General features: G+C 43.2%; 1 protein-coding gene and 1 pseudogene across 3 annotated transcripts in view; one reads left to right on the top strand and one right to left on the bottom strand.

Annotated features, from left to right (window-relative positions):
- Positions 1-396: 396 nt before the first annotated feature.
- LOC109692654 (large ribosomal subunit protein uL6 pseudogene) lies at positions 397-14,774 on the bottom strand (annotated as a pseudogene).
- The window catches only part of Znf862 (zinc finger protein 862), a 27,231-nt gene continuing 23,774 nt past the window's right edge, over positions 14,292-17,748 (top strand). For 2 of the 3 annotated variants that reach the window (XM_074061003.1, XM_074060991.1), the window contains exon 1: positions 14,295-14,521. In XM_074061003.1, coding sequence (XP_073917104.1) covers positions 14,498-14,521 — 24 coding nt within the window. In that variant the 5' untranslated portion in view covers positions 14,295-14,497. Of the gene's footprint in view, positions 14,522-17,748 lie in introns of all 3 variants that reach the window. The other variant, XM_074060998.1, reaches the window with a different exon arrangement.

The following is a 17,748-nucleotide window of genomic DNA, read 5'->3' as shown; positions in this document are numbered from 1 at the left end:
CAGTCAGCAGGTTTGATTTCCATGTGTTTCTTAGAAACCATTCCTTCCTGAAAAATCTCTTTTCCCTCTCTGACTTCATTTCCCTACCTTTCAAATTCCTACCCAGTTGCCTACACCCCTAAGTGTCTTTTTCATGGTCCTCCAGCATGTGAGTCCTTTCATTGTCTAAATCTACCAGCCCCTGCTTAGCTATTTCTTTCTTGACTAGCATGGATGAGCACCTTCAGTTCATTCTTACATCCTTCTCAAAATCCCTAGAAAATTCAAGTCCTCAATTAATAATAATACTCCCTTATCTCTCTTTTTCCCAATAGAAGTCTTTTATTGCATCATTAAAGGATCACACATTGGTTTATAAGCCTAGATCATATTTCTGTAGCTGGGTTAACTTGGATTTTATTCATCAACCTGCTGAACTGTTCCGTTCTCAGAAACATAGACACCATCCTACCATCCAAAAACTTTCTAATATCCTTGTTTTTAACTATTGTGGCTTGCTGAATCAAAGCAGCTAAATTAGAAACAAGTTCAGTGTCGTTTCCTTCAAGGATTAACTCATCTTTCTAAACTTGAGATACTGAACATGCAACACCTGTCCTCATGAACTCTGTGGATGAATTTCCCACTTAGAAAATGTCTGGATTTCAACAAGAGACCCATTCTCCTGAGTAAGATGTTGATGGGGAAGTGACTATACACAGACCTCATCTTGTAACAAAAGCCCGTTATCATGTTCTGTTCATGACTACAGATGGTGTGAACTATAGACAGTTCCTTTCTGTTTCTCTGCCCACGACCTGCGTGGGTGTGCTGCGTGAACCTGACCAAGAGCAGTGGGGAATGAGAAAAAAGACACACACAGACACATAGACATAAAACAGGAAAGCTGGGGATGGGAGGGCTGCGCGTTCCTGATGGGAAACCTGAGCGCCTACCTGAGCCAGAGTGTTTATTTTATAGGTCAGTACAAGGAAAAGACTCAGGTAAAAATCAAGCTTTAACAATTCTTTGACACAAGGTAAAAGGAATGAGGTTTGGTGGGCTAATTTTCCTAAGGCTAATGAAGCTTAATTACAACACATCAGTTCTGGAATCATCAAGGCACACAGGACATCTTGTCTAAGGTATTGATTAATTTGGCATCAGGGAGTCTCCTAACAGTTCTGGTACTTTATCTAGTTTTGCATCAGGGGGCTGGTATGCAGACACAGCAGGTTGTATTCTTCAAGGAGATGTGAGAACAAAGGTCAAGACACCAGGTACTGGGAAAATTATGGTAGAAGAGGCTGTGCAAACTTCTACCATGGAGAGACTGTGCAAACTCCATTATATCCCAGTCCAGTGTTCATGCCTGGTCTCCAACATCTCCCCCTACTCTATTTCTTAAAAGCTCCCAATGAATTTCTATGTTTAATCCGAGGAGTTGTCTTTTGCTCTTTTGAGTTCTGACTGAAAGTAAGCAAAAACAACAAATCATTAATAATACAATGCCAATGAAATACCAAAAGGAATATTTTAGAGTATTAAAAGGGTTAAATCCTTGCAATTCATCCAATATACTTTTTGCTGTATCTGCAGGAACAGCCACCTGATTGTGTGCTCGCTGCATGGCTAAGATTTGCTGTCTTAAGGCTGTAAGTTAAGGGAATCACTGTTATTTTCCCAGGCTCCCATGACATGTGCTTTAACGAGTTTCCATGGGAAGTCTGTGGCATTGTAGGTGCTGCAGTAACACAATATGTTGGAAGCCTGCCTGGCACAGTAAATCTTGACGGAATTTCAGCATTTGAATTTCATCTCCCATAGCCAGCAAAGCAGCTTCTAGAGAATTTAAGCGGATATCAATTTTCTCATCTATAGCAACTTGTTGTTGGAAGGCATAACTGACATTTTGAGTCAAGGTATTAATGTAATCAGCATTTTGATGCTTTGGGAGAGGGCTACTGCAGCAGAAGCCATGGTGGCAATAGCAGTGATGGCTGTCACAATGCCTGCTGTCAAGAGCCCTACAAATCTTTTTTCTCTTACTAATAATGATTTTATTTCTTTGACAACCTGTAGTCCTCATGGATACCATGGTGCTGTGAGGTTTGTAGGTACCAAGATATAGGGGCTTTGTTTTACTATAAGTAGGCTGCCATTTATGTAATTGTCCACACATGAAGTTAAATTATAATTAGAACAAGAGATATCAAAAATAGTTCCATTTCTAGATATGTTAATTGATCCAGCCAATAAAGCAAAAGGATGTTGAACACAAGCTTGCAAGCCTTTAATAACAGAGCTGCCTGAATGGCTAGTTAGACTGATATTAGTAGCAGCTCTGAGCTTCCATATATCTGACTGAATGGTCCCTCTGTCTGGTCCCACCAGAGGGGAGGTCCAATACCCCATAATATTAGTTTCAGAATTGCCATTATAAGACCAATACAAAAGCTTGTAGCCTGTAATATTAATAGCCATTGGAGAAGCAAATATTCATTGTTCCCATGAGGTTCCCTTAAGGGGGTGCCAGGGATTGCATTTGTCATGACAGCGGGGAACGTGAGGCCAATGTGTAGCATTATAAGGCTCAGTGGCATTAAAGCCGAAAAATTCTAGTTTGTTTTTTTTTTTTAATCAAGAAACTGAGTACCATTCCATAACAGAGCACTTTTCCAAATAGGTGTGAGGAGACAATAAGACAAATTCCCCAGACATATGGGTAAAGCAACAGCTTGTCCTGTAAAATTATAACTAGTGAAAGTAGGAACCAGGTGTCCACTGGAGTGACCTCCTACCAGCTCACAGTCATTAGTAAAAACTGATATAGAAGGACTTTTCTGGTGACTGCATGAAGCAGAGGTGGATGAGGCACAAAAGCCCAATGTAGTAAGTTCTGGCCTTCTGCAGCATTTACCTGTTGACTAATGATGGTAATCACAGCCAGTAGAAGAACAGTGGGAGTTTCTTCCTGTCCCCATTCCTTAATGGCATTCTTGGCCATATCCACCAAGCATTTTATTTGACCCCAAGTTGGGGGAGCAGATCCCCAGGTTGTTTAACTGCGTTTGTCAACGTGATGATGTTGCCTCTTGTAGGATGGGTAAGGGTGGTTCCTTATCACTTTCAGTGATAGGATCTCCATTGGTTTGGTTTTTGGCGGGCTTGGGCTCCTCTCCTCCTCCATCACATGGAGCTTCTGCATCTGATGGCTGATGGGTTCCATGCATCTTCACAACCATGAGGGTACCCAAATTGGTCTTTCTGCACCTTCAGGAAAAACACAAGCATGGCCTCAGCCCCATAACAAGACCGGGCTAGGGACTTGCCAGGCCCCAGTCATTAACATCTTTCCACAACACCTGTGGCAAATGTTGTTTATTACGATGTTCCCAATGTTTTTCAGCTGGAATAAAGCCAGATTCAGAGCAATTTAAAAAATTTAAAGTAAAAAGAGCTTTATTAATTTGTCTCCCCTTTCTTGTCTTTGTAATTGAACTTTTAAAATTCGACTTTAAAAGCTCATTCTACTATAGCTGGGCCTTGTGGATTGTAAGGTATGCCTGTGGTACGAAGAATTTTGTAGGAAGAACAAAAAGCCTTGAAGGCAGTAGATGGATAGCTGGGGCATTATCAGTTTTAATATGGAGCAGCTTGCCCATCACCGCAAAGGTGGCTAAACTGTGATCTATGACATGGCGTGTTGCTTCTTCTGATCTTGGAGAGGCAAAAACAAAACCAGAGTAAGTATCAATAACAACACGGACATAACGCTGTCATCCAAAAGATGGAGTGTGAGTAACACCCATCTGCCATGTTAGAGGGCGAAGACCACAGGGTTAATTCCCTCATGGGCACAGGCAAATGAGGAGCACATTTTGAACATGACTTAACAATTTGACGAGCTTGTTCTCGGGTGATATGAAAATGTTTATGAAGAGCTCTGGAGTTCTGGTGGAACTGAGAATGACTTTGTATGGCCTGGTTTACTGGTGATGAGGTATCCACCTGTAAAATTAATGGAGAAACCAAGGCATCAGCCTGGCAATTGCCCTCTGCCAATGGCCCAGGGAGACCAAAATGGGACCGGAGATGGCCCACAAAATAGGGATGTTGGCATTGTTGTAATAAAGCCTTAACTCATGGAAGAGATGAAAAAGCTGTTCATCATTAGCAGGTCCTATATAAGCAGTTTCAGTAGTCTTAAGTACACCATAAACATGTGCACTATCTGTGTACAAATTAAAAGGAACATGAGCAAAATCCTGACAAGCCAATATAACTGCCTGAAGCTCAGCATGCTGAGCAGTGGAAAAACCTGTTTGTACAACCTTTTGTCCTTAAGAGGAAAAGTAAGCAGCATTTCCAGAACCTGAAGCATCAGTAAAAATCACAAGAGCCTGAGGCATCCTCTCAGATATTGTAAGGAAATATAAAAGCATGTTGAGAAGCAAAATTAAGACGTTTAGAGGAAGACAAATGTTCTCCAAGCTGTCCTGTAAAGTTTGCCAATGCATTTTGCCACATGGTATCAGTAGGCCATAACCAAGCCTGTTGTTCCTTGGTAAATGGGACAATAATAAGAGATGGTTCTAGTCCTAGCAGTTGTACAGTGCAAAAACATCCCGTGGCTATTAATTTTGCTACCATATTATAGTAAGGAGTGATGACTCTAGCAGGGGAGTGAGGTAAATGTAGCCACTCTAGTATTCCCTGAGTCTGCCAAAGAACTCCTGTGGGTAGATTTGGAGTAGGTAAAATAAGAAGTTGTACTGGTTGAGAATAATCAACACGAGTTCTCTGAGAGTTATGAATAGCTTGTTCAACCTTAGCCAGGGCCATACAACCTTCCAGTGTGAGAGATCTAGGAGAAGATGGTTGAGTGTCTCCCTGTAAAAGAGAGGAGACAGTTCACCGGTGGTAAGTGTTAAGGCAGGACGTACCAATTTATATCACCTAATAATTTTTGAAAATCATTTAAAGTTTTTAAATTATCTTTATGGATTTCTACTTTTGGGGGGCAGATAGTCCCTCAATAAGCTGTCCCAAATATGAAAAGGGAGATTGCTTTTGTACCTTATCTGGAGCTACAATAAGACCCCATTTTGGCAATTGTTCGAGCACATGAGACAATAAATTTTGAAGAATATCTAAATCAGGGTGGCTAAGTAAAATATCATCCATGTAATGAACAATGTAAGCCTGATTAAATTTTTGTCTTAAAGGCTCTAAAGCTGAAGCAACAAACTCTTGACACATAGTAGGGCTGTTTGTCATGCCCTGAGGCAAAACTTCCCAGTGATAAAGTTTACAAGGACTCTGATGATTAGGCATGGGTACAGAAAAGGCAAATTTTTCTCTATCTTCTTCATGCAATGGAATAGTAAAAAAGCAATCTTTTAAACGAATAATATAAAGATAGTTTTGTAGGGAATGGCAGTGGGTGAGCGAAGCCAGGTTGTAAAGATCCCCCAGTTGCATAACTTTATTGAAAGCCCTTAAATCCTGTAGCAAATGCCATTTGCCTGATTGTTTCTTAATAACAAAAATAGGCATATTCCATGGACTATGAGATATTTCTATATGTCCTGCTTGTAATTGCTCCTGAATTAAGGCCTGTCCTGCTGCTAATTTCTCCCCCGTTAGGGGCCACTGATCCACCCATATTGGCTCATTAGTGAGCCAAGTGATTTTAGCAGCTGTGCAAAGTGGGGGGGAGTTATTAATCAGGGCCCCTTCTAAAAATGTGTAAAAGACATCTTGTAACCCAACCCCATATGAGGAGGATGGGGCATAGAAGAGATGGGTTCCTTTATTCCCTGTTGACTCTTTCCTAGGCCTTTACGAGGATCAAAACCCTGTTGTAACATCATATGTGAAACTGGGGCTATATAAAATAGCTCCCATTTCCTGTAAAACATCTCTTCCCCATAAGTTTACTGGCAAATCTTTTAGCACATATGGTAAAAAGGTGCCAGAATGTCCTTCCTCATCATGCCAAAGATAGCCCAAGCACTGTGTAAAGGAGCTGTGGCAGAGCGAACACCTTTCAAATCTGCTGTAGCCTGAACACAAGGTCATGTGGATGGCCACTGTCACTCTGCAATTACAGAAACATCCGCTCCAGTGTCTAGCAATCCCATAAACCACTTGCCATTTAAAAATAGTGCCATCTTGGAGCAGTCAGAAGTGACTTGCTGTACCCAATAAGCATGATCAGGATGACCAAACACTTTTTCTCCCTGTGGGGTGTCCGTGGCACTTTTCCTACCCTTACATTGGGAAAGATTATCAAGTGTGCAATCTTATCTGTGGGAGCAATAGCCACAAAAGTCTGAGGAGTTTGAGCAAGAATTTTAAGTTTTCCCATATAATCTTGATCAATAACTCCAGGATGTATTTGTAGACCCTTCAATGTCAAACTATTTTTTCCTAAAATTAACCCTATTGTACCTTCTGGTAATGGCCCATAGACTCCTGTAGGGATTGTCTGAGTTCCCATCTCAGGAGTAGAGGGACTGAAATCTAGTCCTGCACTTCCAGGGGTGGCACAAAGGAGGTCTGTAATGGTGACCCGATTGGTCCTTTCTGTAGGGTAGTGAGCACCGCTACTGTTTGATGGGGACAGGGCTGGCCCCATGAGGAGTTTCCCTGCTGCCTTTGCAATGGTCACCCTTCTATATCAGATTGTGAGTGACACTCATTAGCCCAGTGACGGCCACGTTTGCAATGAGGACATATTCCCGGGGCTTTTGTCCTTCACTAAAAGAGCCAACAGATGGTGAATTTGCCTTTTGTGGCTTTATGACATTCTTTGGCAAAATGACCTGATTTTTTACAATTATAACAGACACCTGCTTTTGAAGGGCGTAAGGTTTCCTTCAGGGTGGCCGTTAATGCCATTCCCTGAACATAGCCTCCCCTACATCTGAACTAAGCCGAGTCATGTCTTGTAAGGGAGCCTTTTTCCTATAGGGTCTGAGAGCTTCCTTACAATGTTTGTTAGCATTTTCAGAGGCTAACTGTTTTACAAGGAGAGTACCCAGTTCAGGGTCCCCAACAGTTCTACACATATGGTGTAATAGGTGAGCCACAAAGTCTTGAAAAGTCTCCTCAGAACCCTGAAGAATTTTAGTAATTTCTTGGGTCTTATCTCCTTTAGTGGGTAGCTCTTTCCACACTCTAGTGGCAGCGATACCCGTTTGGTTATATGTTAAAGGGGGACAATTCAATTGATTTTGCAAGCCTGTTTGGTCCCCTTGGCCTAGGACCATATCTGCAGTAATTGGTATGCCGTGAGCAGCACTGCGGGTGGCTTGTTCTTTACATATTTCAGTATGGCTAGTTTTCCATCGTAAATAATCTCCGGGGCCAAGGCAAGCTTTAGCAATGGCCATCCACTCGTCAGGAGGGAGAGCAGAGCCAGCAGTGATGCTAGTTGACGGTTGCTGTGCAAATGGAGCTGTAGCCCGGTATGTAGTACAAGCTTCCTTGAGGTCTTTTAAGGTTTTAAAAGGAATAGGTTCATAATGCCTGAGGCTGTCCTGCAGCTGGATCGGTTTGTTCAAAGACTGGGCATCTATTAAGATCTATTAAGTCCTCCCCTGACTTTCCTGCCAGAGATAACATATGTGTAATGGACTCTTCTTAGAGGATACAGTGGAAAGTGATTTTTTGAGGCAGAGCATTCCTGAGAATCTTCCTCATTATCATTGTCTTTTGACTCGGCTCCGTTCTCAGAATCCGTGTCAGTGAGGAGTGGATTAAGTTTGGAAAAAGGCGGCGGGGGTTCCACCAGAGCCATAGGGGCTGAAGGCAGTGACATCTGAAATTGGTTAAAGCTGTAGTGACTGCCATGTCCCGATTTTTTATAGCCTCCCGGTTCTGGTTCAGAGGGCCTAATTTTTATTTTATGGAGTTGGGTCTAAACTGTCCCGAATTTGACTCCACCTACCCAAGGTAAAAACTGGCTTGTCCTTAGCTCCTTCCGCCATGTAGCAGTTTCTTAAACGCTCTCCTACCTTTCGCCAGGTTTCTAAATTAACTGTCCCTTCTCTAGGAAACCAGGGACAAGTATCCCGAACAAAATCTAAAAACTGTGCAAGTTGACGGGACTTAACTTTACTACCTCTAGTTTTAAGCATAGCTTTAAGCATCTGTACATAGGGATCTCTTTTCCTTGATCCAGTTTGTCCCATATTTATTACTCCCCACTATATTCAGAATGGCGCTCTCCCTTACCTTATTTTCCCTGTGGACGGGTCCTCTGGAGAGCGTTCCCTCGCCTTGTGCAATCAGTGCTCCTGTCGTCAGGCTCCAAGAATGGGCTCCACTTGCCCGCCACCTGCATGGGTGTGCTGCGAGAACCTGACCAAGAGCGGCTGGGAATGACAAATAAGACACGCACAGACATATAGACAGAAAACAGAAAACCGGGGGATGGGAGGGCTGCACATTCCTGATGGGAAAGCCAGAGTGTTTATTTTATAGGTCAGTACAAGGAAAAGACTCAGGTAAAAATCAAGCTTTAACAATTCTTTGACACAAAGTAAAAGGAATGAGGTTTGGTGGGCTAATTTTCCTAAGGCTAATGAAGCTTAATTACAACACATCAGTTCTGAAATCATCAAGCACACAGGACACCTTATCTAAGGTATTGATTAATCTGGCATCAGGGTGTCTCCTAACAGTTCTGGTACTTTATCTAGTTTTGCATCAGGGGGCTGGTATGCAGACACAGCAGGTTGTATTCTTCAAGGAGATGTGAGAACAAAGGTCAAGACACCAAGTACTGGAAAAATATAGTAGGAGAGGCTGTGCAAACTTCATTATATCCCAGTCCAGGGTTCATGCCTGGTCTCCAACATTTCCCCACTCCTCTTCTTCTTCCAGAGCAGGCTGAGCTCCACACTGATGTGGTTAAAGTCCCTGAGCAGGGTTCCCTTGGGGCCCTTCACAATCACTGTGTGTCCTTTCAGGGTGATGTCCACATTCTTTGGAATGTCGACCGTCTGATTGCTGAGGATGGTCTTCATCATCTCATGCCATCAGGTCCATATGGTGATTGCTGCAGTGGAACACAATCAAGACACCACTCTGAGTGTCAGACTTGCTCTGCTGGTTTTCCCAGAGCTGATGGCTTCAGATTCCCTGAGCGCACAGAATGTAGAATCATCCCACCCTTATCTCTTATACAGAGGTGTAATACATTGAAAGGGCATCATTCCCTAGGAATTCCTCATGTTCTATCCCCCAGTCAGCCAGTGACAAAGCCAAGGAATGACCCTTCTACCAGGATTGACTGTGGCAGAAATGGTGAAGATCCCTTAACACAAAACAGAAGAGAATAATATGCATAAACATCTCAACAAAGGCAGCATCTCTGGGATTGTTCCAGTTAGCTGTTGCTGTGTAACAAATCTCTACAAATGTAAGTCCTCATTAGTTATCTCACAGTTGTGTAGGAGAGGAGCTCTGTATATCTCAACTGAGTTCTCTGCTTAGGACTCACATGAAAAAGAAAAATCAATGTTTTGGCAAACTGTTGGGAGACTCTGGGAAAGAATCCACTTCTAAACTCATTCAGATTGAATTTGGTTCCTGGTAGTTGTAGACTGAAATGCCCATTTCCTACTGGCTGTCTCACTATATTGAGGCTGTGGTCCTTTCCACATGGCCTTCCCATCTTCAAGCCACCAAAAATACCTTGCATCTCCCTCGTGCTTCACATTTCTCTAACTTCCTTTTTGCCACCCAGGCAGACAAAACTCTGTTCTCTGTAGGGCTCCTGTGATTACATTGGCCCCCTTCCATAATCCAGGAGGATTTCTCAATTTGAAGGTCAACTGTGCCAAATAACATAACCTAATTATGAGAGTAATATCTCATTAGCTATGCAGGTCCAAGAGATCAGGATGGGACATCCTTGGGGACAATTTTAGGTCTTCCTGCCATAGTAGGTCTACATAGCAAGTCAGAAGTCTCAGTTTGGCCCCAAAGATCAGGCATGAGTCCTTATTCCCTGCCAGGTGGCAATGGATGATCAATGATAGTTACTGATTCTTGATCATATATAACTTTCTATGGGGAAGGACCATCAGAAATATGGGGGAAGGAAAATGTGTAAAAGGGCTAACATTTCTGAGCATCCGACAGACATACAATGTCTGTCCTTAAAAGCAGGTGACACAAGTTACATAATTGTATATCCAACTGTCAACTGAAACATCAACCTGGAAATCACTCAGATACTAGAACCATCATGTCCTAAATCACACTCTTCACCTTCCCATCATTCCACCCCACCTCCCAATTTCTCTTTGTTTTACCCACCCCAAAGTCCTATCACACTCTGTGGAGGCAGCTGGTCGGAAGCCACACTTCTGAGCTAAGTGTTTGGACAACAATGAGTGCTCCAAGAGACGAGACCCGTTGCGTTCCATGTCCCCATGGACTACAGTGGTCTTCAGAAGACCCAGCCTCCCTGCTCATCCCTCTACATTACTTCTCACACCCAGCTTGCTTGTAAATCCCCCAGTCTGCACCACGCCCACCCCCATTTCCCTCTCAGACCCCACTGTGCCGTCTGACACTCCTGGTTTGTCTTTGGTACATAGTGCTCTAATGTCAACATCTCTGAAAGCTTCTTCCACCACCACATCAAGACTGAAAGTAGGTCCCTGTCCTTTGAAGCCTTCACCTCACCTAAAGCTATATTTCTCCCACGTCCTGCCTCAGAGCAGGAAAAGAGAGGCTTGTCTTCTGTGATGTTCATGGTTTCTGATGGACCAGTTCCTCTCTTCCTGTGTTGCCTGTCACTGGGTGACTGCAGCACCCTGTCCCACTTCCGGTTGCCCCTTCCATCATTTCCTATCATCCTTAGAATTTAGCTCATGGCTTAGTACTCCTTCCATCCATTTTCAGTGTCTCCAGTGTCCATGTAGAGAATCTACTCACGTATTCTTCACCACCTCACCTACAGTGTCCTTCTCTTTCATTCCACTTTGAGAACTCACTCAAAGGTCTGCCCACAAGTAGACCTTTTTCAAAATTTTTCAAATGTTTACTTAACCAATCATGACTTCCTAGATTGTTTCAGCTTAGTTGCTTTAGTACTTCACTGCTATAATTTTTTGTTTTGTGATTTCAAGGTCATTGACGCCACCACTTTGGTTTTTGTTTGTTTGTTTGGTTGGTTGGTTTTGTTTTTTGAGAGTCTCAATATGTAGCCCAGGCTGGTCCTCTTGCCTCAGTCTCCCAAGTGCTGGGATTATAGGTATGTCCACCATGCCTAGCTTGACTCCATCACTTTCTTACTTTTCATTAACCTCCACCTGTCTTCTCTATGACTCTGATTCATGGTGTATATAATGATTCTCAACACCAAGCATCTGAAGATCTTTAACAAAATACAAATATAGATTTTGAAAGCTTCACAGGTAATTCTAATATGCTGCAACTGAGAATCACTTTTTGTGATCATAAACCTCAAATTGGCTTTTCACTTGGTCACACTACTATATTTCCCATTCTCTGAAATGAAAATGCATACCTCTTTCTCGCTTTTATTTTCATGAGATGACCTTTTCTCTAAGAGATATCATCAGATGAGAATCTGCTCAGTATACCTATAAGAAAACCTACACCTACTCCATCTTCTCTGTTTTCCCCTCTTGGCATAATCTAAAAGGGTCTTGAAAGAGCCCTTTGAGCTCTGGTCTTACCCCCTTTTGCCTTCTCAAGGAAAAAGGGGTCCTTGCATTATTCCATCTTTGCTGAATCATCAGTTTTCTTCCCAACAACCAAGAAACATGAGCTGGCATCTCACATCTTAGTCCCTCTGGCTTTGGCACACATTTCCCTATAGACACTGCCCCATTATTTCTTGGAAAAATGGAAAACCATTCATGGAAAAACTTGCTGAAAGGATTATCTAGCTGTCTCAGCTGCTTCATCTCCAATTTTTTAATTCTCCAAAAGGAGAATTTGTTATAAGCACATGGTGATAACTCATTGGCAGAAAAATAGCTTCCCAAAGTAGTGATATAGCTGAACCTGGACACTAGAGATTGGAAGGCCACTTGGAGCCCACAGAGTCCTCCTTCTCCATCTGCTCATTTCTTGTGTCTTTCTCAGTAACATAGATCTCCTTACCACCAAGTATACCTGGCAGAAAGTGGGTGCTCAGGGCACACAGATCAAATATTACAGTTCTACCCACAAGGAAGGATTAAACCACTCACATTTCTAGAGAAGGTGTTTTTATTATTCCTGCTGAGTGTATTCAACTTTGACCAGGACACTGGAGTCATAAGTGGACAATGCTACTTGGAACCTACCTAGGGCTGATAATCAAAATATTTGACAATCAGCATGGCAATACATATTAATAAACATTTAAAATATTAATTATACTTGCTTTGTTATTTAAATTTTTCAATTGCTTAAATCAGGCATACACAAAAGTGCATAAAGCATAAGCACATAATTCAGTGAATAACTGTAAAGTGATCATCCAGGTCAGGAAATAGAACACTTCTTATTCCAGAAAACCCCCACATGTCTCTTCCCAATAGTACCTGCTCTCCTCTGTCCTAATGTAGATTTTATTGATATTGTTATAATACAGTAGTCCCTTCATTCATGTTTTTTCCAGTTACCTGTGGTCAATCACAGTCTATAAATATTAAATGGAAATTCCAGAAGTAAACAATTCCAAAGTTTTAAATTGTGTGCCTCTCTGAGTAATGTGATAGTCCCATACTCTCCCACTCCACCCAACAGGAGTGGTGAATCAGCTGTTTGGCCAGTGTATCCATGCCATATATGCTACCCCTCCACGTCTCACTTGGTAGCCATCCCAGTGGTCAGGTCCACTGTTGAGGTACTACAGTGATTGCGTTCAAGTAATCCTTACATCATAACCCAACGCTGTCACACTGCCTATGCCTTCAACCCACTCCCTCTCATCACCTCACATCGCCACAAGAAGCAGGTAAGAACAGGACAATAAGATATTTCAAGAAAGGGAGATCACATTCACATTACTTTTGTTATATTGTCATAATTGCCCATTTTATTATTAGTTATTACTATTACTCTCTTACAATGCCTTATTTAAAAGTAAACTTCATTATAGCTATGTATGTATAGGGAAAATGTAGTATATATAGGGATCAGTACTAAACATGGTCTGAAGCATCCACTGGGAATCTTAGACTGTATCCCCACACTCACAGGGAGACTACTGTAATCACTTCCTCACTCTCTCTAGTTCTACCTCTATGTATACACACTGGAAAGGACACGAGGAACCTTTGTGGAGTCTAGAAGTTGTCCATATCTGATTTGGTTTGTGGCTACATAGTACATGTGTAGAAGTATTCTATTGAGGCATATACTTAAAATTAGTGTTCTTTACTATTAATTATTCACGCTATTACTCCTCTGTCCTCATAAATTTGATTATCACTCTTAAAAAAAAAAAGGCATGGTGCTCTCTCTCCCCCTCCTCCCATGTAAGGACATCACCTTCCCAAAGCCTTGGGTAGGATTTCCAGCACAGAAAAAAAGTCACCATCTTAGAAGCAGAGAGCAGCCCTCACCAGACACCAAATCTACTGGTGCCTTGATCTTAGACTTCACAGTCTCCAGAACCGTGAGAAAATACATTCTGTTCTTTGCAAATTACCCAGACTCGGGCATCTTGTTATAGCATCAAGAACAGATTAAGACATCTTCTCACTTCCTCTCTCTCTCTCTCTCTCTGTCTGTTGGAGATTGCACAGGGTGTGATACATTCTAGGAAAGCACTCTACTATTGAGCCACATCATCTCCAGCCCCAATTCTTTTCCCTTTTAAATTTTCCCTCTATTTTACGATAGGACTAATCCACCTAAATTTGCCCACTATTCACCAGATTGAAACTAATTTCAAACTCCTTCCACATCTGGGCCCTGTGTATGTCGCGTTTGCTAGGTGGGTGCTCTGCCGCTACTAAAAAAGAAAAGAAAAAACATATGATTAGCTAAAACCTGGAACCTTGTTGACCTAACTGACTTCAGGGTCAGGAGAACTCAACGCCCTATGTTGCCTAGTAACCACTCCCCCGCGAGAGACCCAAGATGGCAGAAAGGCAGCTGCACGGCGTCCAATCAGGACTCCGTGTCCCGGGAGCCAATAGCAGCGTCGAGAGAATCCACGCTCCCCCCCCCACCCCAATCCAGGCCGGACTACACTTCCCATGATGCCTCGCAGCCACCTGGAGGCGGCTGCCGTAAAGCTAGTTGCTCGCACGACACTAGTCCCAGCTCATCGCCTCCGTAAGCACTACCGCCCCTCCATGTGTGAGAGCAAAGTTTTCAGCCGCGTTCTCCACCCGCCAAGGCTCGCTCCCCGTCCGGGAGCCCGGGTCCCCAAGTGGGTCGCGGCGGCAGCATCTTCGGGCCAGGCCGCGGGGGGAGGGGGCGGCCTGGAGGCAGTGGCGGGGTCAGCACGGGCCGCGAAAGCGGGGCCATGGAGCCCAGGGAGTCGGGGAAGGTAGGACTGGAAGGGCCCGTGAATTCCTGACCTGGGCTCTGGCGAGGCGGGCGGTCCGGGCGGAGCGCCCGCAGATGAGCCAGCCGTGCAGGGAAGGGGTCGCAGCCCCTCCGGGGGTCGCTCGTCCCGCTCCCCTCCCTGCCGCCGCTCTGCCGTACCGGGTTGGGGGACCCGCTAAGAAGCTTCTTGTTCCCCTCCCCACCATTGGCGTTCTGAGAGGCCCAGCTTGTTTTAAGGCTTTGAGGCTGGACCGGGACGTCAGTGGGAGCAAAAGGGTGGGGACTGAGAGGTGGGGTGAGGGTCTGCCTCTGCCTAGATCCTCCTTCCCAACAAAGGACTGAAAAGAAAAAAGAAAAAAAAGGCATCGGGAATAGTTCGTGCCCATTTCTGCTTCTAGGTTATCCACTCCATGGAGCGTTGCTTGGAAGCAGATTCCACAAATTTGCTTCAGGCTTTGGGCAGGAAGAGGCTGTGAGTTGGAAGATAAACTGGGCAAAAACTGATAGGGAGTAGTTGAGAGGGTTTGATAGGATCGCTAGAGCTCCAGGGCGGTGTCAGCCTAATTGTGGGCACGTCGATTTAGAGACAGTGGCAGCCTCTTGGGATTAAAATCTTTTTTTTGCTGCCAATTTTTTTGGGGAGTAGGGGGGTGGGTTAGGGTGGCTAGGGATTAAACTGAAGGCCTTGGGCATGCTAGGCAAGGGTTCTACCCACTACATCCCCAGCCCCTGTAGCCAATTCTTGAGGATTCTTTCTTCTTTGACATAGAGGAAAATCTCTTAACAAACGTTTTCAAGTGTCTATTGAGTCTCTTTCAAAATAGCTGTCCATTTGTGCTCTGTGCTTTGCGTTGTGGGAGATGCTGAACTACAAGAATAAATGAGATAGGACCATGTTCCCCAAGCTCTTTACAGTTCTCACCTCAGTAACTTGGACAAACCTGGACAGGTGGTCCCACACACACCAGAGAGAAAGGATAGGAGGATATTTGGGTACTGTAGTTTTTTTCCTGGGAATACTAAGACTAATTATTTAAGCAGCTCTTCCATCCTCCATTCCTTCCACAAGCTATGGTGATGCATTTTGCAGACCGCACAACTTTCAGTATCCAGGCCAGGCAAGAGGGAATGCAGAGGTTCCTCAAATAATGAACAGAACACGAATTCTTTCTCAATGAACCAAGAGTGACACAATTATTTTAGTGTTTTCCAGCCCAACTTTCCTCCTTATAGGGTATATTGGTCTCCAGGAATATCTAGTATCTTTGAATCTTGAGCAAGAAAGCTCAACAGGACCTAAAGCAAGATTGAAAGTGTTCTGTGAGGTGGCTTATACCTGTAATCCCAGTTACTTGTGGGTGGAGGTCTGAAGCCAGCTCAGGCCAAAAAAAATAAATAAATAAAGTTAGCAAGACCCTAATCTCAATAAGCCAGGTGTGGTGGCACATGTCTGTCATCTCAGCTACTTGGGAGGCCATAGGAGGATTGTGGTCAGACTGCCCAGGGCAAGACTGCCAGAATTCTACAGATCCTATCTGGAGAATAACTAAAAAGCAAAACAACAAAAAACTACAACCAGGGGACATGGCTTCAAGTGGTAGAGCATTTGCCTGGCAAACTGGAGGTTCAGAGTTCAAACTCCAGTACTGGGGGGAGGAGAGGAAAGGGGGAATATATTGAAAGTGAACTATCTGCCAGCCTAATGTTAAACACTGGACATATAAAGAAGTAAAGGAAATGGCCCTGATCCTTAGATAAATCTCCAGATTAGTTTAAGTTGAACCTGAATTTGGATGAACAGGAGGAAAATGTAAGGGGAAGAAGAGTTACTAAAAAATAACATCAAAATTGAAATTAGTGATTTGAGGTGAGTTTCAGGCAATTCTTCTCAGTGACCTTTCACAGAAGAGGGAAATATAAGCATTCTAGAAAGTGGAGGAGGCACTTCATGTCCTTTTCTGTCTAATGTCTAATTGAAAACCCTGGGGATGGGAAAATCTCACCCGTGATTCTAATCTTGATTCCCGGGTGTCTCAAAAAAGTGCTCCCTTTCCCAAGAACATCTGTTTTCTACCCAGAGAAACGAGAACACTACCCAAAAATGTAATAAAGTTATTGCAAAACAGGCTGGTAGTGTAAGATACACTACAAGCAAGTGACAAGACAAAGGCTGGGGAGAATATGGGCATTGGGGGCTCAAAGTTTGGTTGAGGCATGACTTGATCTATTTCTAGAATATTCCTTAGGTATTATGTTGTGATAGTAACTAAGAGCAATCTTGAGACATTGGATTGTGTGTGGGATATCTTGTTTGTCATTGATGAAATACAGATAGAGATCAAAGACTTTATTGTCACCCTTTATCCCATTTTTCTGTTTTGTTGTTGTGTGAGACAGTCTCACTCTGTAGCTCAGGGTGGCCTCAAACTCTTGATCCTCCTGCCTCTGCCTCCCCAGGGCTGGGATTATAGTTGTGCATTACCACACCTGCCCATTATCCTGTTTTATTTTCTTCCCAGCCTTGATCATTATATGAAAGTCTCACATTTATTTATTTATTTACATATTTATTTATTATATGTTGGCTTTACTCTGTAATATCCCCAGCTAGAACTATAGAGCAGTACCTGATTCTTAATAGGTCTTCAGGAAGTATTTTTTAAAAGACTGTCTCATAAAGTAGCTTTGTCACCGGAGCCCTTTTGCTGCAAGGTGTGGAAGACTGCAGTCTAGCACCTCATATGCTCACCTAGGAGGCTGTATTGCTGGTACTGCTGTACATATATAGGAGTCTGTGTATTTACTTCTTTATGTATGTATTTATTGCCTCAAGATCTGTTTCCTTGTCCTTTCTATCTTTCCCATATAAGTGATTGATTCCCATCTCAGTTTTCTTTGAATCCAGTTCTCTTACTGCATTTATTTATCATTGTTATCTGTTGCCACCTGATAGATTTTTATCTCTGCATATCTTTGGATCACTATGCAGTAAGCGCATAGAAACACTTAATAAATGCATGTTGAATGAAAAAATGAATTAAGTGCCTATGAAATTCTTTCTCTACAACGTGGTGGTGGAGAGAGGGGTGATGCTGGTAAAGGGGCTTAGAAAATAAACCATCAGCATAGGTTTGCTGAGGGCCGGGCACCAGGAAGAAATCCAGTGTTCCCAGCTGGCGAAGGAGCAATGCTGAGCCTAGCTGGTTAGGAAAGCCTTCCTGAAAGAGA

Source organism: Castor canadensis, chromosome 2, assembly GCF_047511655.1.
Source record: "Castor canadensis chromosome 2, mCasCan1.hap1v2, whole genome shotgun sequence".
Taxonomy (NCBI): Eukaryota; Metazoa; Chordata; class Mammalia; order Rodentia; family Castoridae; genus Castor; species Castor canadensis.
Note: the sequence above shows the minus strand (reverse complement) of the source record. Positions and strands in the feature narration are given on the sequence as shown.